The 24123-nt window shown below is 39.2% G+C and overlaps 3 protein-coding genes across 5 annotated transcripts in view; 1 reads left to right on the top strand and 2 right to left on the bottom strand.

Moving 5' to 3' along the window:
- Positions 1-33: 33 nt before the first annotated feature.
- Positions 34-8574, bottom strand: abhd8b (abhydrolase domain containing 8b). Its single transcript, XM_063890950.1, has 5 exons — positions 8384-8574; positions 4194-4988; positions 3434-3604; positions 2891-3107; positions 34-2804 (listed from the first exon to the last, which is right to left on the bottom strand). Exons 2-5 carry the CDS (start codon positions 4976-4978, stop codon positions 2520-2522), a joined length of 1458 nt encoding a protein of 485 aa, XP_063747020.1. The 5' UTR covers positions 4979-4988; positions 8384-8574; the 3' UTR covers positions 34-2519.
- A 1221-nt stretch (positions 8575-9795) lies between these two features.
- dda1 (DET1 and DDB1 associated 1) lies at positions 9796-13388 on the top strand. Its single transcript, XM_063891374.1, has 5 exons — positions 9796-10159; positions 10748-10828; positions 11036-11087; positions 11268-11329; positions 11532-13388. The coding sequence occupies exons 1-5, from the start codon at positions 10151-10153 to the stop codon at positions 11634-11636; spliced, it is 309 nt and encodes a 102-aa protein (XP_063747444.1). The 5' UTR covers positions 9796-10150; the 3' UTR covers positions 11637-13388.
- Positions 13389-13527: 139 nt separating this feature from the next.
- Positions 13528-24123, bottom strand: part of ano8b (anoctamin 8b) — a 37462-nt gene continuing 26866 nt past the window's right edge. For all 3 annotated transcript variants that reach the window (XM_063891371.1, XM_063891372.1, XM_063891373.1), the window contains exons 9-19: positions 23878-24030; positions 23536-23662; positions 23351-23406; positions 23157-23231; positions 21182-21429; positions 20644-20803; positions 20094-20483; positions 19161-19352; positions 18702-18833; positions 17824-17934; positions 13528-17392 (exon numbers count right to left, since the gene is read on the bottom strand). In XM_063891371.1, the coding sequence (XP_063747441.1) occupies positions 16658-17392; positions 17824-17934; positions 18702-18833; positions 19161-19352; positions 20094-20483; positions 20644-20803; positions 21182-21429; positions 23157-23231; positions 23351-23406; positions 23536-23662; positions 23878-24030 (2379 nt within the window). In that variant the 3' untranslated portion in view covers positions 13528-16657. The remainder of the gene's footprint in view (positions 17393-17823; positions 17935-18701; positions 18834-19160; positions 19353-20093; positions 20484-20643; positions 20804-21181; positions 21430-23156; positions 23232-23350; positions 23407-23535; positions 23663-23877; positions 24031-24123) is intronic.

The raw sequence follows: 24123 nt of genomic DNA, 5'->3' as shown, positions 1-24123 counted from the left end.
TTTTTCACACTTTATATACTACATCATGCTGGATTTACAAATGTGAATACCATTGAACACTTTCATTGGATTGATGTCAGTGGCTTACCAGACTGTCGGACAACTGGTAACCGGGTTTAGCAGTTTCTGAAATAGTGCCACCTCAGCAAACCCACTAAAAAAGACACCTAAAAAGGTTTGAAAAGGGCAGGGAAGCCAATGAAAATATGTAATAAATTTAAATATTATGAAATATGAAAGACAGAGGAAAAAACTGTTGTACTGTACAATAGTTTACTTTGATAAACTGATCAAGTATATGTAATCATTATCTAAGGCAAACAATCAACACGTTTAAGACACAACTCATTCAACAACATTCGGGGAAAATCATACTTTATAAACAAATCACCTTTAATTTAAAAAAAGGTTAGAACTTGATTTTATCAATGATAAACTGTTGTGAGCATGAGTCTCAAAGCAAATCTGATCAGAGCTGTCTCTTCAGTTGATTGCGTGAATTCCTTGCTACAATGTCTTTTCGAGCGCTAAACATTCATCACAATTAGAAAAAGAAAAGTATAAAAAGACAAATCTATGTATAAAAAACTAAAAATACTGTTGAGCCAAAGAAAAAACATCTCTACTCACAGCACTGAGAACATGAGACACTATTTTAAGTCCCATAGAGACTACCTTAATGTCTTGGTAAAAAAAATAATCACAGAGGATCTAATAGCTAAATGGATACATAAGTCAATGTACCGTACTGTACATTAGACTCACAAAATAATGAATCAAAATACTGTTTTCTACTACTAACCTATTGCAGTTTGACTTATCTTCTCGATGTGAAAAACATTGAATAGCATCGTTTTGGTAAGATATAAATGCCTTATATTTATTTATAAGAATTTGAAATCATTATAATTCATTATAAAACAGCTGCACACACAATGGATTACTGAAGGGGAGCGAAGGACAAGTGCTTTCTTGTACCATGTGGAAGTTGATAACACAGTACATAACATATTCTCAGTACCAATCAGTAGCCTGCACGGCAAAAATGATAGTTGAATATCTTGAAATGGGTTTCAACCATAGTTTGATGTAGCTTGTCTGATAAACTTTGGTTTTACGCTTCACTGAAGCATCTAAATACAAGCTGTCTTATTATTGATTAACATCCCATCATGTTCAAGTGATGGGTATAAAGAATTTGGCCTTTTTTCTCCATATAAAGTTATGATTCATTGCTGAGCCTCAACTACTGCTACATTAACAGTATTCACTCGACTGAACACACATTTTAAAGAATTATATTGGGGGCAGCAAATAAAATGTAACTTCTGTCTTTATCAGTACACTTTTCAATTGATAAACTTTCACAACTGAAACATTCACATCACCTTCATTATCTGTTAAGTCAAGAAGCAGCTACTGTAATCATCACTAAGGTGAGTAGTAGGTCAGGGTACTTATAATGCAAATGCAGGGTTAATATCCTGGTTCACCTCTTAAAGATGCAATGGCCAACATCAAAATGCCTTCCCATTTGTTTAATGTTCCATTTTGTGTTTCATAAAACCTTCTGTGCCCTCAGTGCCCTCACCTCTACAAAAGGTGATAGATTTAAATGTATCACTTTGCGGTATGGCATTTCAAGACTCAGACACCCAAAACTAGCTCAGCATGTTTGAAACAATTTGAAATTGAAACTGGGTAGGCAACTTTGGAGAAACCAGCAAGCAACGCCACCCCCATAACATTGTCAAAATTAATGTAAACAACAAACATGGCAGCAGACAACAAGGAAATGTTGTCTGCCTAATGTGTTTATATATTTTTCTATTGTCAGAGCATTGCTTTATTACTTGCTGTTGAGATGTAAAGAGAATATAAACAAAACATTGATAAAAATGCTTCTAAAACTAATTTCTTACCATAGCTTTCAACCTTAAGTAGACTAATACGTTTGGATATTCCATCTAGCTAGTTTCAATAAGGCTTATTGGCTTTGCTGCTGCTTTAGGTAGGGCAGCGTAAGAAGAAGTCAACCAGGAGAATGTTACATTAGATAACATTGCTTTTTCCTTTATTCTCTGAATAATGGCAAAGTCAGACCAGGCAATCAGGTGATATCCTTTCTAATAATATAACTTTCAGCAAGGCATGTGACAGTTTGTCGAATAAAATCAGAAATTATGTTTTTTGTTCATTTTCCCCCTCGCCCTAATCGCTTAATATTTTCCATCTCTTCAAGGCACAGCTATATCTTCTTGATATATGTTAAGGTCAGGGAGCGGTACACTGAAGTGTTGACCTCCGGTATCCATTATGGGGCTCCTTTTTTACTCTGTCCCTCAGCTCATCAGCTGACATAACTGATCAAACTTGAATCCTGGATTCTGTCAAATTTTCACATGTCCAACATTCAGTTGCAACAGCCTAAACTGTCCAAGATATTCAGGATTCACATAGTGCATGGCCAGCCATGACATTGTATAACAACCACTGGAAGCTTCAGCTTAACTTTTCAGTCATTTCTTGGTCTTGCTGTCAGGTTTCTCCACTGTGCCGCTGTTGGACGACGTCTGCCTTGCAGTTGCAGGTCGAACATTGGAAGGGTCAGATGAAGCCTTTGAGTTTTCAGTTCGGGCTTTGGCAGTTTCTGGACGTGTTTTAGAGTCTTTCTTTGGAGGTGGAAGTGTGGCCGGCTCCCACAGGATGAACTCGTGCAGGAGTGTGTTGACAGCCTGGGGACACTCCATCATGATCATGTGACTACCGTCCTCCAGGACTTTCAGGAAGGCCATTAGGAGGATCTGACAGCATAATAAGAAATTCAATTTTGTGATCATCAACAATGCACTGCCGCTTTATGATTGTTTGGTTGACGAGGCCCACTCACCTCCGCCATGCGCTGGTCTTCTTCGATAGGGACAAACTTATCGTGCAGGCCGTGAACCAGCAGGACAGGGACTGTGATTTCAGCATGGTAGACCTCGTCCCCCTCAGGCCAGTACTGTCCACTCATCATAGCGCGCAGCACAAAGGACGACACATTGAAGGCATTGTTGTCTTTCAGAAGCTGCTTCTCCCTGGCACCCTGCCGAGCAAAGCCAGCCCTGTAGGGGGCAGCACAGATTAACAAACATCCTAAAATAAAACAGGATTCTGTTAACATTAGGGAACACAATGCAGTCCCACAAGATGGCAGAACCAGCATAAATACTTCAGATATCTCAAAATGATTCTCCCCCATTATACTAAATGAATGTTAGTTCATTAGAGATTAACCTGCAGCAACTGTAGGCTACATTGTGATTCATTGTATTTCATAACACACTTCAAAAAACAGTTATACCAGCTTGACCTTTTTTTTACGTTTAAAAAATAGCATAAGAAACACACTGTTCATGGTAAAACTATTTATGTTGCTCTGCTGTCTTACTTGAGAAAGCTCCAGGCTAGTAGCGGGGAGAGGCAGTGAAGCACACAGGTGGGCAGGTTGAAGATGGAGCAGAGGCTGGGCTCCAGAGCCGTGGGACCACCTCCATTGATCATCACCATCTTGTGGATCTGGTCAGGATACTCGTGTGCCAGGAAGGTACAGAAGGACACACTAGGAGAGCAGAACAAAAGGCTGATAACACGACAGGCGAGAAGAATCAGGGTACCCATTCTGTTTGTATTGCGGAAGTGGGTGTTTAGTCTGCAATCAAGCATTTGGGGAATACCTGAATGTCATGCATTGAGCAATATGAATTCAACTTTTCATTCATAAAAAGGAAATTGTGTTATTTATCCTTTTACATCTTTAATAGTCTTACTTTAAGAGATACAGCTTGTACACAATTATATTAAACTGAAGAAGCAAATATATTAGATTAGATAGCATATTGCATTAAATGGTTACACATTTGTAAAGAACAAATTTGAACTCGACTAATCTGGCTATTGACTAATTTACTAAACACTTTATCAAGTCAATGTTAAGTTCACTGATACTGAACTCAATGTAGTTGCCTATATTTAAATGAGAAACATGATCACAATGCATGTCTGGGCTTCTAATTGTTGTTAATATTATAGGCACAAAATAGACATATAATCATAATTGCTTCTTGATTTTAATTATGATATGTATGAATTTGTATCTGTCTTTCAATTCAAATGTGTGTGTGTAATGAATGGTGGGATCTTAAATTTACCCATAAGAGTGTCCTATTAGAATATTCCTCTTGCGTGCATATCTCTTGAAGATAAGTCTCATGTCCTCCGCCAGGGCATAGAAAGTGTATGCAGCTGCTATCTTTGGTGCTGAGCTGGCCCCGTGACCTGCAAGGTCCGGGGTGACCACCTCATATCCCAGCTTAGAGAAGAATTCCAACTGGTTTCCCCAGATATCCAGTGAGCCTCCCACTCCATGGATAAAGAACAGAGCCACGTCTGCATGTGTCCCTTTACAGGCTGATATCTTCCTCTCACAGTCAATTATCACAGTTCGCTTGGGCTTCCATCTTCTCTTCCTGGGTTGCTGCAGTTGATCAGTCTGTCCAGCAGCCGGTGCTTTTTCTCTTGCTCCTGTTTCAGCTGTCCCCTCTTTTCCAGCTGTGGGAGACTCAGACTTGGCCTCAGGGAGGCTGACGGTAGGCGAGGAGTTACGACTGTCTCTCAGTTCAACCTCAACTGGGTTGTTTGGTTCTGTCTCTCCATCCTGGCAGTTCTTCTGCTCTTCACCCAAGTTTTCAATGAACAGCTGTCCATTTCGATATACTGTGATCTTCCGCTTGCAGCTGACAATCCCGCCCGTCCCAGTGGGTTCCTCCACCACCGGCCGGTCAGGGATAATATGTCGAACCCGGAGGACACGGCCTGGTTTTACCTCCACAAACTCATAGCCATCAGCTAGTTCTGAAGTTTCTACAGGAACAACCACATTGGTTGACTTTGATGACAGGCAGCAAAGAAGACCCTCTATAAAGCTGGTCAGCATGGCTGCCAGTCTGTAGGGAATACAATCATATAAAAACACACATAAATGAACACACACATGCAAACAGGAATGAAACAGACACAGAGAACCAAAGGAAAAAACATGTTAAAATGAACCATGTCAACAAGCCAGTTTTCCATATAACTTAGCTACAGTACATAAACTATAAGGTCAGTAAACACAGTTTAGTGGTTCAAGTGAAGCCTAGCTTTTCATATGAACTATTGAAATCAACTATAATTACTTTTTATTAAAAAAAACATCAAGAATTGATATACACCTTCAACCCATCAACATCATTCTGTGGTGAACTGTATTTACTGTTTATTGGAACCCGACCGTATACGTAAGGTCTGCTATTATTGGCCATTATTGGACATTTCAAAATGTGCCTATTTAAAAAGTGTGATGTCTGAGCACATTATATCGAAAGAAATCAGAAAACCAAGAGCAAAACATATAAAACAAACACAATACATAAAAACACATCAACAAGATGTTTCACAGTTATCTGAAATGAATGCAGTATAAGAATCTGTCCCAAATATTAGCACACTAGCTGAAGTCCTGCCATTTCTAAGATAACCTCTTCCTGTGTATCTTCAGCAATCTTACATCTTTACATTAAATGAGCATCTGGAAAAATCAAATGTACCATTCAAACAGGTCAGAAATGTATTGTGATTTTACAATATTGCGATTAAATACAACTCACACCCTTGCAACTTTCTCACAGACATAACCTAGCAGCATCTTCCTACAGCCTACAGCGCAGACTTCAGGGGTATAAATAGACAGGACCAGTTATAGCTCCCTGAGTTAAAGTGGCCTGTCATGTGATTACTGCATCATCGCACACTGCCATAGTGTCTGCAAAACTCAAAACAATCCACATGTTCAGTAATTAAAAGTAATATTTTCATATTTTTAGAGTATGGCCCAGTAAGTATGATTCCCAATTTATGAAATGTGGAAACATATTTAAATTTGCCAATTAAAAGTTAAGGATTTATTGCTTACTCCATATTGCAACCACCTAAAACAACTAACTCTTGAATCATCAGACGAGTAAACATTCAAAAAATGGATGAGAATCTGCATGGGTCTTACACACCATGGTACAGTTCATAGTTTGTGTTAGGTTGTCAGTTAATTATCAACCTTGGCAACAGAAAAGGTGACGAGCAGGGTCTGCAAGCCAGTTGCATTATCCAACCTTCCTGTTGCTCTCCTCCCTGCTAGAGAGGATTATACCCTCTCTCTCTGTCTAAGTCTACACAACACAATCTGTCAATCTCCTCTCTCCATGAAAACAGTGACACTGTAAGTCAGCCTTTTTCCCTCTGAGTGACTTGTTGGATCTTTTTTGCACTTGCGACCCATCAGCTGCTGCTTCCATAAGTGGATTACTGACACATTGTAATGTAGCATCCCTGCTTTGCTGGCTATTCTCATGGCCTTTCTGCTTACACTTGCAAATCCTTTACACAAACAGCAGTATTGTACACTGCTGTGGACCGTGCATGCCATTTCTGTTCAGTGACTTCTGTTCTGGTTCTTAGTGTCCATTTACATTAAACACTCATACTAACATAGACTTTCACCCCCTTTGGACATAAGAACTCCTATTCATCCATTGTGACTAACTTTGAAGTTGCAATATTCCACTCACACACTTAGAATAACATTAAAACAATCCATTTTCCTAGTGTTTTTTTTCATTGTAGTCTTCCTTTACTCTTCTAGTTCAGCCTATACTGTATATCAATTCATCAATTTATTATTAAAGGTTAGAGAATAGATGGTGTTGATTTCTTCGCATTAAAAGATGGGCTTGATTGACAACATCAGTGAATGACAAATACATGTGCATAGAATCAATGTGCAAATAAATCTGTCCAATATTCCCTGTGATTAAGGATGTGAGAAAAGCATTGTGCATAATGTAAATGCATTTCAATTCGCACTTTTCTAACATATCCTAACCTATTGAGTTTGTTGGACTTCACCATGTTTAAACATATATTAGATGGGAGATGGACTCGCTAAAAAGGAGGATACTGCTTTGGCTTTCTTTGAGTAAAGTTACAAAATTACATCTGGAAATTCATTCATTAAAGTATCACTGTAGTGGAGCAGTCAGGTGTTTACTGCTGCATTAAACGCCAAATCATAAGGAAAGGGCAAGGGCTACAATTTTACTTTTACACCCCAATTATCAAGCTGGTACAAAGATGAATCCAACCACTCTACTCATTGCTTTCAATGACATACATTGTCTAAGCAAAATGAAGATTTTCCCAGATCATCATACTAAGTAAACATTGCAGGTGTATGGTATGAATAGATCATTTAAATTGTTGTTTTATGTACATGAACACTTTCTTTAATATTAAGTTAGTGCTTCATTATACTATCAGTTTTCCTCCCTGTTCTTAAAGTCTTCCAAAATCGTCCACTGCAGTGGGTTTGATTCCTCTTGTGTTTACAACTGTACGGCCTCTGTTGACAGTGTCTGCAAGAGGCTGTTATGTAACGATTCATGCAGGTCAGACACAATCAATGTACACTGATGCCCAGAAAAGAGCAGACTATCATGGGGATTGAAAACAACTAGGCAGTTCAGTGATGATAGATTGCTAAATAATCTGCAGGAATCACTAATATTGATTCTTGAATTTGCACTTTTTTGATGTTGTATGCCACAATTTCATCAAAAATAATTCAGGTTTTTTTTATATTTCAAAGACTTCTGCAAGACAGTTTCATCATTCAGAAAACAACTGAATTATACTAGCCTACTGTGCATTGCGCACATTAAGATGTAGGCCTACTGTCACTGTCAGCAGTGGAAGAGAAATATCTCTAAAACACAACGATAAATATCCATAACAATGTTTAGTAAATCAGAATTTATTTTGAAATAAATATTTTGATTAATTTTTGCCAAATACAGTTGTTAAAATGAGTTATCGGTTCAGTAAACACTTCATGCTGGCATATTAATATAGGTAATTCATACCGATTTCAGCTAAAAATAAATATATTATCAATAGAAGCTCTTCATTGCATTCTAATGACTTTTAGTTTGGGCAATTTCGGGAGGCTTACTAGCCTATATGTTTATATGGGGAGATGGTCCCCGTTTATTCTCTAATTATAATGAAGCAAGTTGAATAGTGGCAGCCAGGCCATAACATAAAAAACTGTTTCCCTTTTTAAGTTTATTTATAAATGCACAATTGTACAACATTCAATAATAGCCTCGGTTAACTGCAACCCAACTTGATATCCACCGCTGGTATGTTGCCAGTAGGCTTATCTAAAGTATAAAGTAGCATACACCTTAACAAAAAAACAGACATTCTGAAAGGAAAATAGGAGGCCAGAAAGAAAAATGCTTACCTTGGTATTTCCAACAACTCTGCGTGAAATATTATCCGATTGATGTGGTTTTCTTATGAAGCATCGAGGACGTAGAAAGCTATAATCTGTTGCAGTCAATCCAATAATCTAATTTATCTGCTGTCCCCTCGGTAGCCTCCACCTGGCGGCCAGTGTTAGCCTACTGACAGCAGGTGTTCTCCATGTTTCAGCAGTGCACTTCAACGGCAGATCATTGGTGAAGGCGCTTGGATCCCGGAGAGGTTTTTTTTTTATTATTGTTATCAATCCGTCAACTTTCAGTGCGTCTGTACCATTGAAACCTCCCGGTTTACCGTGCGGATGTGAAGAGCTGCCCCCTGCTGCTATGAGAAGACAGACAACAGTACCTTAACTCTTTAAACCCCATGCTACTACGCTACATTCTTAAACAGTAGAGTTTGGTATGTTAATAATAATAATAATAATAATAATAATAATAATAATAATAATAATAATAATAATAATAATAATAATAATAATAATAACAATAATAATAATAATAATAATAATAATAATAATAATGTTGTTAATATAAATGTGTTTATTTAACAATCAGCCGACTTGAATTTTAAATATTGTTTTGTTATATTTCATGGACTAAAATGTTGCCCCATCAACACAATCTTTCTCTGTGTTCTCTGTGCTTCTCGTAGCTTTCTCTTTAAAGTTTTTCTTTAACATTTTATTTATGTAAAACCGAATACACTGCGATGGGGGCAGAGTTTGCGGGATGAAACGCTCACAAAAGATCTCCATTAGTCCAAAACCAGTTTATGAGTCACTTTCTCCCTTTAATTGTGGTTAGTTGTTAATTCTTGAGTCCGTCTAGAAGTGGCACAATAAACATTTGTTTTATGATGCTTGAAAGTTAAATTGAACTTGTAATTTAGTTTTGCAAGATTTGTTTTGGAGTGTTATGAGGTCAAAATAACAAATGAAGGAGTACATTATGATTTTTTAAATACTATTTTCAATGGTTGACGTCTGTTATAAATAAAACATTGAATACTTCCCCTCCATTTTATCCGCATCCAATTCTCAAGCATCATGGGAGTTATTGCCGAGGCCGTTGTATGAATACTTGAAATGTTTAAGGTAACTAATACTACAAGACATTGTTAGTGCAGTCAAAAGTAAGCTCGAGGATTTTACTGTTAAAAGTGGTGGAGTAAAAGTGTAAGTACAATGACATGGACATACTCCAGCAGACACCTCGATTTTGAGTGCAGCGCTGAAGTAATTGTTCTGGTTCTTGATTTTTTTTTTTTTAAGTAAGGTTAATCATGTGGGAAACCAAGTTTTCCCAGTCAGTGTTTTAGGGAGGGGCTAAAACCTGTTTTGTTCAATGATACGCTGTCAGGTCAAGCTCTTACCACGTGGGATCAAGGCTAGACCAATTGGCACTTTCAAGGCGTGACCAATGATGCATCGCTACCATCCAGCCATCATGCTAGCTGAAGAAGTCCTTTGCATCAAGCTTGGCTAACTCATGAAATGGTATACTGGGTTACTTTCTCTGTGTGTTGTTTGCGTTTTTCATGGACACTATGATTTAAGATGGAAACAACAACTGGTGTGTGAAGGTCGTTGTTTTCTTTGCCGAGAGGATCCGTTTTGGAGAGCTGTCTCGGATAACTAGCCTGTAAGCTAGCGCGGCTAATCGTAACACATTCACACTGCCTGCCATCAGACAGCCAGCCAAGACCAAAAGTCGGCGTTTCGACGTTGGGGATTTCTACCATCATCATGGAGAAGGTATTTTGTCCACATATGCCAGCCTTGTTAGATTATCTTAAGCGTATAGCTCTCAAAGGCCATATGGCAATACCGAGCTAGCTAACAGTAGGTAACAGATAGCTGCTAGCTACACCTGATTCTCATGTTGGCATTCATTCACCGAAAGCAGGCCGGCGTAGTTCTGTGCATTGAGCGGCTCAGCTCTGACTTTCTAATTTGAAACCACTTGCTGCACATACTATCTGATACCACCACCTGCAGTTGGGAGGCAGCTGGGCACAGCTAGAGCAGCAGGCCCGTCAGCGTGCATGGGTTCCACAGATGAGGGAACGCCCAACCCCGACTCACTTATAGTTATCCTCTGTCTACATTCATTTGCTCCTCATCTGTGTTTTTGACCGCCCTCCGTCTATCTTACACATGTATTAGCAGCTCTTGACGATAATGCCAACCTATCGTTTGGATTGTTGTTATGAATTGCCGCCTGATTTCTAATTGTAGAATATATTTGGCAAAACACCGAGGCATGCAGTCTTAAGGGTCAAATTAAATGCAAGATGAAGTAACACAGGGTATAATCATAATCACCTCACCCTCTTCCCACAGGCTGATTTCTTGAAAGGACTTCCTGTCTACAATAAGAGCAACTTCAGCAGGTTTCATGCAGACTCCGTTTGTAAAGCATCTGTAAGTAGCCTTTGATAAAATGTATGTCCTCAGTCAATATTAATCTTATGAATGTTTTCTACGAATAAACCGATAGGAATTGTCTAAAAGTGTGCCCATACACTAAACAGATCATTAAAAAACTGTCCAGAACTAAATAATCAACTAAAATTGATAATTTGATCCCACAACTGTACATCTTGAACCTTTTTCTGTTTTGTTCTACAGAATCGAAGGCCCTCTGTGTACCTCCCAACACGAGAATACCCTTCTGAACAGAGTAAGTACGAAACTCAAAGCTAACACTGCTACACTGTAGGGCTGTATATACAGCTTTTGTTTTATAGTAGTTGATCAGTGATGTGGTTTCATTTTATGCAACGTATTGTGGAAACTGCAATCTAAAATAATAATTCACATACATACTTTTTCGGTAACATGCTGACTGTTTGTTCTACAGTTATTGTAACAGAGAAAACCAACATTCTCTTGCGTTACCTCCATCAGCAGTGGGACAAAAAGGTGAGCATGTGTAGTTCGTTGGAGTTCATTTCATGAAATTAGCCTCACTTATTAACAGTCCCTTTTATGACTCAGTTTATCTAAAGCCTCATCATATTTGGTCTTTAGTCTAGTCAGGTAACTGTGTGACAGCTGAAATATCGTATATTTTAAATGGTGGGATTTTGTTATTGACTGCTGTGTATTCCTTTGTGTCACACAGAATGCAGCAAAGAAACGGGAACAGGAACAAGGTGAGGGTGACAGTCCGGCACCCCCAAGAAAAATCGCCAGGACAGATAGTCAAGAGATGAACGAAGACTCATAAGACTGTGTGTGTGCGAGTGTGTGTTTGTATACACAGAGTATAGCCAGTATAAACCCACCAAGACAAGGAGTGTTCCCAGTGAAATTAATTCTTCTGGTCGTTCTGTGTTAGGGACAGGATTTCTTTCCTTGCCTGAATTCAAATCTCCCATCTCTCAACACAACAAAGGAGCCGTTTATGGTGTAAAGATTGCATGTGTGAAAATGAATTAACCAGAGAAGATCAGAAGGCGCCTGTCAGTTGTAAACTTTATACTGGCATTTCTTTTATTTATGTTGGCTATTCTCTGTGTAGGTTATTAAATGTGTAAATGTTTGTATGCATGCTGAGCTGTGAGTGTGTACAGTATGTGTGAAGTGAATGAAAAGCATCTGAGTAGATTTAAGATCAGAGAGGGACTGGACAGATCAAGTCAGACACTACCCTTAACAGTCTCAAAACTGGTACATGACTTGTGTAGCCTTCTGTCACCTGAAGAGTCCTGATTTGTGCAAAGAAAACTTTTTGTTACCATTTTAATTTTGTTATACATATATTTGTTTATGTATGGCAATGAGCTTCCTGCCAGCCACAGTGCCCACCCTCTGTTTCACTGCCCACTCTGCAACCACATGGGGGCATTGCGAGGTTTCTCCACACCGTTTGATTCAACAGAACCAAGACTTCACTGTGAAGATCAGCACAAAGTAGAAGCAACTCTTCCAGAATCCCTGTAGATGTGTGTTAATTGTGAAACATGCATATCTTCAATCTATTCTGGGACATGCTGATAGATGAAAAGTTGTGTTGGTGAAATATTTTTACATCTAGCACCACCTTCTGGCTATTCGAGCTGGGTAGAAATAGGATTTTATGTGAGATTCAAGTTCTCTTTCATCAAAGGATTTAAAATAAAAACTAAATTCAATTCAATCGATCTAAAATATGGAGTTGTACAATTTTTTACGTTTGTTTTTCTTAGTTGCACAATGAGGTAACAGCTCAGACAGTGATAACTATGGAAAGCAATGTCTGGAAAAGAGAAAAAATGATGTGTGTAAATAATTGTCAGTACCAGAACTAGTTGACAGTATCCAATGGAATATGTATGTGTCTGCCTTTTTGTAAAATAAAACATGCATACACAATATTACCATGGGAAAGAGCCCCAGTGCCCAATGGATGTTACCTTGCCTTGCATGTTGATGTTTTCTCAGCTTGGTATTATACTTTTGGATCAGTAATAAAAGGGGCTGTTGTGTGATCTTGTGTGACTGTATAAGGTGTTAGCCTAGAGGCCTTACAACTTTTCAACATGGGATAGCTATACGTTGTCCTGTCTTTGTGACAGCCCTGGAGGTTTTTTGTCTGAGAGCTTGCTTAGATGAAACCGAGGGATGGATTATATTTTCAGCCATAGAATGCACAAAAAGCATGCACAGCAAAGTGCAGTCGCCATCCTGCCTTGTTCCCGAGCTTCAGTTTGTATTGGTGTCATATACTATACAACACTGAATAAAAACACATCACTGCCTGGCAGACTCGCATCAAAGCCTCTTGTCCTTCTATCAGTCAATGCTGCAGTGTTAGTTTAACAGTGTGGTCAGTCATCTTTCTACCTACAGTGTAAAAGCAGTCAGTTTCTGAAGCAAAAACCACATTGTGCTTGTGCTCAATTACTGTCCACAACAACCCTAACCCTGCGTCATTCTCATGTGTTAGATCAGATATGTTATTTTAAACCTTGCTGAAATAAAACTGGATTGAAACTGGGTTGTTCTTGTCATGTGGTACTTTAATAGATGATCAAACATCTTAAATGCTGGTTTTGGGAAGGTTTTGATTCCTAAAGTTGATCGAGTGAAGAATGTGCAGTTGGGATTCAAAAAGAAGTTGGTCACAACAAATTAAATGCATTTTAAATAGTTTTTATTAACTATTGTTCAGGTCTTACAAAAATATGACAAAATAAATTAAAAGAAATAAATAATCCCATTTCCCAGTATTTTTCTTTAAAAGATTTTTTTTGTACAGTGGTTCATTGGAAGAACAAACGGTGTTCAGTAAGTGAGGCTTTCATGAAGATGTTAGGGTCAGGTTTTAATGTTGTGAGAACCACATCCGTCCCCTAGCACAAGAAGTACAATGACTAAACTCAGTCTTTTCCTACTGGTTTCACATTAGACTGTCTACACAAACCCAAGTCCTACAAAAAAAAAAACCGCTGTTGCATTTAAAGTGAATTACAGACAGCTTATAAGTTTCACCTATTTGAGCTAGTGTCTTTATGTAAGGGAAGCATGTGCTTGGCCCAGTGCTGTTTCTTGTAAAGCTTTGAATGCTTATTTAAGAACCTCCATGTTAAAAATGTGCAGAAGTAGTTGCTGCTGTTGAGAATGCAATGAAAGAAGATATAAATGGATAGCGTTAACCAACCTGTATGAAGTATGTGTTGTATGAAGTTGAATTGTAAGATTTCCCTGAATAAGGAGGAACTACATACATCAAGGAAGGACTGAAACTGTTGCTCTTTTCTCCACTTTCTCATTTTAGTCACCTCTGCTTATAAATTGTCTTCTCATCTTCAATATAGACCTTCACAAACTTTGAAACAAGGATAAGTGGACTGTGCTGCATCATCAGCCCTAAAATCCAAGGATAAAGGTTTTGATGAGACTACTCTTACCATCCTATTCTCTATCACGCGTCCCTTTAACAATGACCTGCCTGTCTTTGATAGAAGATCACATAACTCTCAGCCTTGCCCCTCTCATGTTACATCTATAATGAGCAATGACTTCCAAATATAGAAAAGGGAACATGCTGAAGATTGACAACATTGATGCCCTTTCTATTTCCTTATTGCATTGAGAGTCACTAAGCTATGTGGAAGTACATTTTTGTGTTTTCTTTAGGCATTTAACGTAAAGGTTTACTACACTTTTCGTGAAATTACAGACGCATGAAAAGCAGCAACATAAAATATGCAAACTATGTTTGATGTTCAATCTAATTTTTACTCCTAGACTAGACAGATACTTTAACAATGGTTGAAATAATGCTTATTACCTCATTTTGAGTCATGGAGGATTTCTTATGAACTCTTAGAAAGAGCAAAATTGAGAGAGCTGACAGCGGACATTGAAGAGACACAATGAAACAATGCATAGAGTCTGGTAGGGGATAATGCTGTATGTAGGATAATTGCTGTAGGATACAGTATGTGCTTCAGGTGAGGAAGTCTAGACTTGGAGTACAAGTAAGTCTTTTTCAACTCAGTGTTATTGCCAAAATCCTTGCCAGAGGGGATGGTGTGGAAATGCATAGTTAATGTTTCGGTCTCAACCTACAGTCTGATGGTCTCTGAAACTCTTCTCAGTGTGTACCTAATCAAATGAAACCATGACACATTTTCCTTTCAAAGACTTCCCTAATCTGCAGCCTGATACCGTAATGTTGTTGATAGATGTATTCGGATGACTAGACACTGGTGTTAGGGGTCAATAGTACATTGGAAGCTGCCTAACTACAACATTTTTGCAATGAAAATAAACTCTGGCGCCACCTTCTGTTGACCCAGCAGAAATGAAATACCTGTAAATGGTAGATGATGGAACAGTGTTGAGTACATGTTTAACAGAACATACAGTACGCATACAGTTTGGGTTAACCGTATAGGCTGAAAAATACCGCCTTTGTTAAAAAAGAAAAAACTCCCATCATCAGCACTGCAATGCTGAAAGAATGCAGCAAATGGTGTGTATAAAAAGAGATATGTAGCTCTACATAAATAATACAAACAATTGTAGAAATAAATCCCATAGCTTAATGAGAACAGGGCCAGGTGATTAGATAACATGTGCTGTGTGAGAGGAGGAAATCAAAAAATATCCAGCTTTTGCATAATGTTATGAGGCAGGCTGGTGTCAGTCCTCTCTCCTGCAGAACGAGTTGTTTTAATGCAGGGCTTAAGGTTCAGTGCAAAAGTTACTTATTTAACTCTACGCTCGCTTTCCAAGTCTGGGGCTAGACTGACTGCAATGGAGCCCCATCTGTGTTGACAAAGCTCTCCATGGGCTTGGATGGAGAACAGCCCTCAACAGCCATTTTGAACTTTCTTTATTTTCTTTTTCTATTTTCCCAAAGCTCTCATGGTGAAAATACTGGTATCTGACAGCTCGACCAAGTTCCTTTGTTTTTGAAACAAATCTGTTCACTGTCACAGGATGGGAAGAAATGTTCAAAGCTCAGACATCACCTCTGCTTTGAAAATAAAGCTGGTGATGCGTCAGGGATGTAATTAATGGAGGGTTCTGTGATAATTGATGATAATATTTATAACTGACCAATATTGCTTTTCCTTTTCTTTTCACTTCAATATAAAAGTGAAGGGCCCAAAAATTCCTCACAGTTAAAAATTAGACAATAGCTAATGGTCAATTGTGTTGTGGCAGCTACAAACAATCTCAGAAGTAATTTGAAGTACAATCTGTAATCCTTTCGTACCACTGTTGATGTTTTCATATCTTTTTTCCTTCAGTAGGCTATTATGTCTTAGTGAGAGGCCAACAGGATGCTTACAATTCATGACTAGAAGAAATCAAGAAACACAGCTCCTCGCTTTAAAGGCTTAAAAATATTAGAAACGCAGCTCATGCATTTCTTAATGTATTGCAGACAAGGAAGGACTTGTATGTTTGTGTAAAGTATGTTTGTGTGTGTGTGTGTGTGTGTGTGTGTGTGTGTGTGTGTGTGTGTGTGTGTGTGTGTGTGTGTGTGTGTGTGTGTGTGTGTGTGTTTGTATTTAATCATGATAAGAGGGCTTATGTCGTTCTTATAAAGCCTGTCTTTTTTTCCTCAGCAAAAAAGAAAACCAAAACAAGTCACCTATCATCAGATCATTTTCTCATCTCTCTGTTTCAAGTACTTCTATACATAGTGTGTGATAGCATAGAAGGTAGGTCAGGCTTCTCCTCACAGTGAACGCATCACTTCTGCTGTGGAGATGTAACCATCAACCAGGTCTGTTCTCTATGGAGCTACTAGACTTTAGAGCTGGTTGGGTCCAAGTCTGTTGCATGCCCGTTCTCTGACCCTTCGCCTCTAGGCGAGGGGATCTCGTCCGGAACACCGTTCAAGTCAGACCTGGATGCTTGTCTGTCTGACGTCTGTGAGGATGATCCTTCCCCGGGTCTGGGCAGCACAGCTCCGTTTACACATGTCCCCCCCTCAGATTTCCCAAAGTTAAACAGTTTCCCAGGGTTGAAGGCTTTGCTGGGTGACTGAGAACGCTCCTGAGAGCTGCTACCTGATGATGAAGATGAAGATGATGCGGTAGCTGTGGCATTTGCCGCTGTGGTTGCAGCAGCAGAAGCAGCAGCAACTTCCTTTTTACTCTCAGGTGATTTGAGGAATTTGAAACTCAGGAACCCGGGCAGCTTCGGCTCAGTTCCAGTGGGTGACTGAGGTGAGCGGGCGCCACTCGAGGAGAACTTACTCTGCAGCGGGATGATCTGTTTCAGCTTCATCACGTTATTGTTGGCCAACAGAGAGCTGGGCCTCTTGGGTTTGTCCGAGCCGCTGCCCGCCCCTCCTCCAGTGCGTGATTTACTGCTGTGGCTTTTATCGTGGTGGTGATCCCCAGAGGAGTCGCCCTTGCTCTCGTCCCTCTCCCTTTCCCTGCGGGCCATATGTTCCGCCTGCCTTTGCCTCTCCTCCTCCTCCCTCTTCCTCCTCTGCAGCTGCTGGTAATGCTGCTGCGCCTGTCGCTCATGCTTCTGCAGAGGAAGGAAAACAGTCTTTATAATGTATTTACCAGATTCAGCACTAACCTAGCGACACATTACAATACTGCAGTGCTACCATTAGAACAAATCCTTTACTAAGAATCCTGCATTACTACTGTATAGCTCCACTGTATCCTAATCTCTTCTCATTGTTCTACACATAGCTAAAATATCATTATAAAGTAAAAAAAAACATATCCAAAAAGAAAGCTGCAGTGTTGCAGTACAGTAAGGGACGCAGCAGAAAGGTGGGCACCTCCGGTGGTTACTGCAATATATTTGATTAGTACTCTGCACATATTAAAGTAGACGTTGCACATTTGTTCCTACAGCCTTTATTATTACTGGACTCCTTCTATCTTTTGCAACTTTTTCATGAAAAAAAGGAACATTTCTTTTTCTATTGCTATCACATAATTTACCTTAAAGGCCTCCCTGCGCTGATAATCCAGTTTAGCCATCTCTTCTCGGACCCATGTAGGAATGTCAGGGATAGCCACATGGATGACATACTTCAGGAGGATGGCAAAGTGCTGCAGTTAAACAGACAGGTAGAAAGAGGAGGTTTGGAACAAAAAGAATAATCATTGAAAGCTCAATCACAAATCCAATGTAGGGCACAATGCTTTAGAAAAGCCTTCAAGGGTATGTTATTTGAACACATTTTTGCACATCATGAACTAGGCCGTGAAATCCTCTTCCTGATAGGCCTGACTTCTTTATCAGGACAAGACAGAGCTGCAGGCTGTTTACCTTTTTCCAAATATAGGCAGGCACAGAGTGCAGCGCTTACCGAACCAGTGTCTAAATATGTTACAAGTAAGAGGAGAAACATGAAGAGATCCTCAGGACATGTGTTCATGCTTTATATAAAGATTGGAAACCATATTATGCATTACTATTCATAAGTGTGAACATAATTAATGTGGTACTCTGTCAGTCCCTTGGATAGAAAAATAAATAGTTATTGCAAGACACCTTTTGGTTAATATTGAAGCTAAAACTTGACATTGAATTTGTATATGTCCTGGGTCACTAGATGATGACAATCTGTGTGTATTTATCAGAGAGAAACCTGTTTCTGTGAAAGAAAACATCTGTAGTTTCTAAAGAAGCCAGTAGAGTTTCTTAAGGTGGAAATATAAAAAGTAGTAAAACTTTGCACTTTTAATACCTGCAACATTTTGTTATAGCTATACATTTTGTGCTTGCTTACAAAATGCTTGCGCCTTCAAATAAAAGTTTGTAATAACACTGCTCTAAGCATTTCATTCAGACATTCAAGAACAAGCTACGGTACCTCGAGGATGACGATGGAGATTATGGCCATCTCGGGGCTGAGCCACGGAAATAGACGCTGTAGCTGACCACATTGACCAATCAAGTAACAGTTTACTATGATGGCAATCAAGCCCATGGCTTCCATCACAGTCTGTTAACGATAAAGAATAAGTTTAACGATTCGGTTTCCTAAAAGGGACAGTTAACCCCATCTCACTTTAGTTCTGTTCAGTTATTCCAGACCATTATTGACAATTATGGTAATGTTTGATTGCTACACAGTTACACATGTACATTAACATGATCATCAAGTGTTATGTAACTTCATTGTGTATTTCATTTCGGTTGTTAGTTACATAAGACGGCATTACTATAATGAATCGAACTGTCCGTTTGTTTTGGTAACAGTAAATTCATTCATTTAAAACCACAACATTAAAAAATGTGATTGTTAACTCTCAGAGAGTGAGTTTCTGACCTGCCACTGGCCAATGCTTTCCACTCTGAGTCCAAAGGGCCGCTGCAGACCCGTGCAGAGCTTAAAGGCATCACTGCGGATTTCAATGATGTTGTTGATAAGAGCGCACATGGCAGCCAGGGGGAAGGCTGAGGAGAAGAGCACCACATAGCCAAACTGGACAAACATCTCTTGGTAGTCCTGAAAGGTGTCCTGAGAGGGGCAGAGTAGACCATTAAATCACAGTGTACAAGGTTAGTATCATCTTAAAGCTACTGTTTAGCAGGAGGGAGACAAACTAAATCAATGTGCTATGGAAACAAATCATTTAAAAAAAACATTAGCTTTATTTAGCTGTAATATAGTCAGCTATGACCTTTTGGCATATAACCAAATGTTATTCACATCACACTCAAGACATGTGTGAGGAGTGATGTAACTGCTGGGTTCATGTTGCTGTGCTGGTTTACAACATGCTAGCAGTAATCATAAGGAGAATGACAGTGAAGTGTTGACCCAGCTGGGCTGACTTGTTTACTATTGCACAACATGTTGCAGTCTTCTTCAGTCTTTTCTAACAGAAAATAAACAAATTCAAACTGTTAATAATGATAGGTTAGTTTAATTGAGTTTCAAGTTAAACTTTTCAGAGAAATTAATGTAATTTTCATTTTTTATTTATTTTAATTATTGTTAATGTTAATAATACTCTAACGTAGATATTTTGGAAAGAATGATTCCTGCAAAGACGTGTGAGAGGTTTTGGTTAAATAGAATTTTGTTTGGAAGCTGTAGAAGCCTCCTAAAGCTGAACCCTAAGAATTTGTGCTCCCCAAATATCTACAGGAGAGGTGTTGCGTAAACCTCTATCTTGACCATAAGTTATAGTGAGAATAATAAAAACTACAACACCACATCCTTTAAAACTAAAGGTCAGTGTGAAGTCCTTCTTACAGCATAGGTCTGCATGCAGCTCTCCATCTCAGCCTGAGTAAGCGTGTTGCTCTCTCTGTTTTCAGGGGGGTCTATCCATGATTCCCTTTTTGTCTTAGGCTCAAGTCTCTCAGTGCTCCTGCCTCTTCTTCTATGTCGCACTGATGTGCTGCTCTCAGACCCAGAAGGCAGCGGGGCGGCGCTGGCTGCAGCAGCAGCATTATTTCTCTCAGCCACACCTGTAGCTCCGCCACCGGACTCCTTCACATCATGGATGCCATTATCATCGTCGTCGTCACACATCTCAAATACAGAGGAAGGGTCCATTCCTTTCTCCACCATAGTGGGGCTCCCCTCGTCCATGAAACTGTTGTCCATGGGGGGCCCACTGCAGACTGGCCTTCTGTCCACCTTGGCAACAACAACACAGGTTAGCTAACACCGAACATCACTATCATTACAATTAAAAACAGTCATGTACTATATTCTCTTTGCACATTTCTTAACAGATGGTCAAAGTGCCAGAGCATAAACACATCAACACACATTTATTTCATCACATATATTATACCTTCTCTATGAAGCTGACTTTCCTCAGCTTCAAACCGCAGTCGATCAGACTTTCTTCTTCCGTCTCTCCCTCACTGAACCTCCCGCTGTCGGCCTCGTCTTTCTCACCTCTCTCTTCCTCATCAGGCACCCCGCATCCTCCATTTAAACACTTCTTTTCCCTGAGAGAAATTTGAAGGGACACATCAGAAAAAATGTGTGTGTGTTTTAACCACTTACAGCGCTGTCTATGTCCTCAGTGTACAACTGGAGTGACTCATAACTGCAGGCAGCGTGCAGACAATGTCAAGTGCAGATAAAGTGGCAGAGCGGGTCTGTTTCATGGCTAATACTTTGAGTGTGAATCACAACTGTGAACTCTTAATTGTAATCATACTGATCTTATGAGAAAGTGTTCACCTTACTGCATGCTTCAAATTAAATAGTGATGGGTCTGCTTAACATTTTTTGACCCAATGTTAAAACTACATATGCATTTTATTGAAGTGTATGTTTATTGCATTTATTAATCTAATAACATATTAAATATTGTGTTTGACCTTCTATCTAGCTGCCCAAACCCAGGCCTGGTGCCCCTCAGTCCAGGTCCTGGCATGGCGTGATCGCTGGGAGAGGCCTGGGCTTTTCCAGCTGCGAGCCGGGCGTATTTCAGCAGCACTGAGATCAGCAGGTCCCACAGAGCTCGCAGTGTGAGCTCGCCCAGCTTGTGGCGTTCATACAGGTAAGGCTGCAGCACCTCCTTCACATTTTGGAGAAACTGCCGTATTATGAGCAGAGTGGCCAGCATCTGACAAAGACAGTGACATACACAAAATGAGTTGCCACGCTAAGAAAAGCAGCAGGATAAACCCTCATGGAAAAAAGCAAACAAATAAACCACAAAACGAATATGTATGCAGAGATTATCCACAAGCAAACATTTCAATGGCATATAGTGCTTTGAGGCCGATGACATGAACATGGACATTCGATACTTATAAATCCAAATCCCACACAACAGGATGTAAAACCAATCATAACTTGTAGGATAATTCAGGCTTATTACAACTTGAGTAGCTTCATTACTATGTGTATTAAACGTGTACTAATAAACGTGTTAATTAATGATCATATTGACATTACAAAAGAGAAGTCTCAACAAAAAGTAACTCTTCAGACCTTCATACAGGTTTTAAATAAATGTGCATTTTAATAACCCAAGCTCTTATTCCCACCACTTTGAGTGGGCTGAAATGTGACCTTCAAATATAATTAATTTATGTTAAACTGCTAATGTTTATAACCTGGGCCAGAAGCCATGTTGTTATAACCCGGAATTATGCTTTTCCACTCAACACTCAAAACCGAGCAGTGATTACATCTTCAGTCCTTGAATATACACCTAAAAACACAAATACTTAGAATTGCGCTCACTATCAGTTTTTCACTTAAAAAATGCAAAATGCAAACAAAAAACACAATGCTTCCAAAGAACAAAACATGAATACCAGATGTTTTTCCTTTCAGATATGTTAGGGGCTACACTGTGTTTTCCAACGTCTAAGCAAGTAATTTCTTACCATTTGGAAAGCCATAAGTTTCTATTGATTAAACTACAATATGAAATCCTGTTTATTAAAAGTAAATATACTTTGACAAATTGTAGAATTGAATTGGACTGTACTTGTTAATCAAACATGGAGGTTAGGAGATGTTTACAGAATAAGCTCAATGAGGTGACACTTTGAGGTCATATCTAAAACTGACACAAATTATGTTAGGATGAATGGTGTTGTATCTTAAAAACTGCTGTGGCTTATATATGCAGGTGAGGGGAGACAATTATTGACACTACTAGTAAAAAACAAAACGAATCATGGGAAGAAATCAGACACTATTTTCTGACAGATACATATTAAATTCTCCCCCTCATCAAACTGCTCATCCATCATCGTTCTGGCTGGTAAAAATGATTGTTTTATGACGGAAGACAAACACTAACATATTTGATGTGATGAATTTTTCTAATAATAAAACGTTTGGGGAATTTAGCAAGGTTCACAACACAGACACAATAATAAAACACACTTCATAACTCTATGAAAAGCAGTTTTGTAGTTCGAGTTCAAGTTCTGATCGACAAGGAGCATGCAAAGTGGGGGCAGAAATGGTCAGAGAGGGACCTTAGACCTCTAGCCAAGACAGAGGATGTATAGGGAGCATACTTTGGACTTGATAAAAGACTTGAAGAACCAGGGATCAGAAAGCATAAGCATCTGGATCTTGAAGAAGAGGTAAGGCAGCACATTGTAGTAGATCTGCCGCTGCAAACTCTTAATCAGAGACAACACCACCAGCATCTTCCAACGATGGAGAAAAGGGTAGGATATGTGGATGGAAGGTTATAGAAATAAATGAATGTAAGCAGAGAGAGCAAATAATTTAAGGATGGGAGAAGGACAGATGTTGAGGCCAAATGAATTCCCTGAAGCTAATGTGTGACAGAGGAACATTTGAGCTTTGGATGTTTCTTACCTCTTTCAGGCGCTCCATGTCTTTGAGGTAGAATCCAATGTAAAAAAGGCTGAGATAAGAATTTATAAACTGAAACTGTAAGAGAAAAAAATGCCAGTTATCACAAGATGAACGTTATGTGAAAAGGAATTTAAAAATAAAACAGGTTTCTAAATATCATTGGTAGTTTTAGATATGAGATAAAAGTTACTCACAAGAACCATTTTGATGATGAGATTTTTCTCATAGGCACTCTGGAGTCTATAGTTTTCTGGAAAAAAATTAAGTAAAATCAATGAATCTCAGATGAAAGCAATTGTATTGAGATGATTTTCTATAAGAAATTGGTCTGCTATGATGTTTATGTAGATCTGGAGGAATCTGAAAGCTTGTCTCTCACCCATGTCATTGAGCCAGCAGGCGATTTTCCTGTACACCTCATCACATGCAGTCACAGTGATAGCTAGCATGATTTTTGGGATAAAGCGAGCTAGCCGGGGCATTTCCTTGATCCCCATCACAAACTCCTGCAGAGACACAATTGCAGCTTTTTAAACCCGTCACATCCAAGAAAACAGACCTACAGGTGTTTAACATGCTTGCTGCGTCATTACATCAACCCATAAAAAAAACATACCAACGTTAAAAACAGGGACAGATGCAGGCTTAAGCTAAGACATGTATGCTATATTTTAACAAGCAGGACACGTAAAAAACAGATGCTGACAGCAGCATGACCGACCTGCAGCTCAAAGCAGATGAGCATGACCAGGAAGACAAAGCAGAGACAGAGGATACAGATGGGCAGGCTGACCAGCCACCTGAATACACGCCTCCGCCATGGAGGATAGTAGAACTCCTCACATCCTGTTACGGGACTGCAGCGCTTGACTCCCTGAGAGGAAGAGGGAGAGAAAGAATTTAGATTCGGCCTAAGAGCAAAGAGGATATGGAGATGGAAAAAGGAGTCAGAGGTTTTGTTTCTCTC

This window comes from Eleginops maclovinus, chromosome 9, assembly GCF_036324505.1.
Source record: "Eleginops maclovinus isolate JMC-PN-2008 ecotype Puerto Natales chromosome 9, JC_Emac_rtc_rv5, whole genome shotgun sequence".
Lineage (NCBI taxonomy): Eukaryota > Metazoa > Chordata > Actinopteri > Perciformes > Eleginopidae > Eleginops > Eleginops maclovinus.
Note: the sequence above shows the minus strand (reverse complement) of the source record. Positions and strands in the feature narration are given on the sequence as shown.

Bases quoted from the DNA above. Each gene is read 5' to 3' on its own strand.
- abhd8b (XM_063890950.1), bottom strand. From the start codon at position 4,978: ATGCTGACCAGCTTTATAGAGGGTCTTCTTTGCTGCCTGTCATCAAAG. The intron at 3,605-4,193 runs GTAAATTTAAGA...CTGCTCTCCTAG, and splicing joins CTAATAGGACACTCTTATGG to TGTGTCCTTCTGTACCTTCC. The intron at 2,805-2,890 runs GTGAGTGGGCCT...TTATGCTGTCAG, and splicing joins AAGACCAGCGCATGGCGGAG to ATCCTCCTAATGGCCTTCCT.
- dda1 (XM_063891374.1), top strand. The intron at 11,088-11,267 runs GTAAGTACGAAA...TTTGTTCTACAG, and splicing joins AGAATACCCTTCTGAACAGA to TTATTGTAACAGAGAAAACC. The intron at 11,330-11,531 runs GTGAGCATGTGT...TGTGTCACACAG, and splicing joins ATCAGCAGTGGGACAAAAAG to AATGCAGCAAAGAAACGGGA.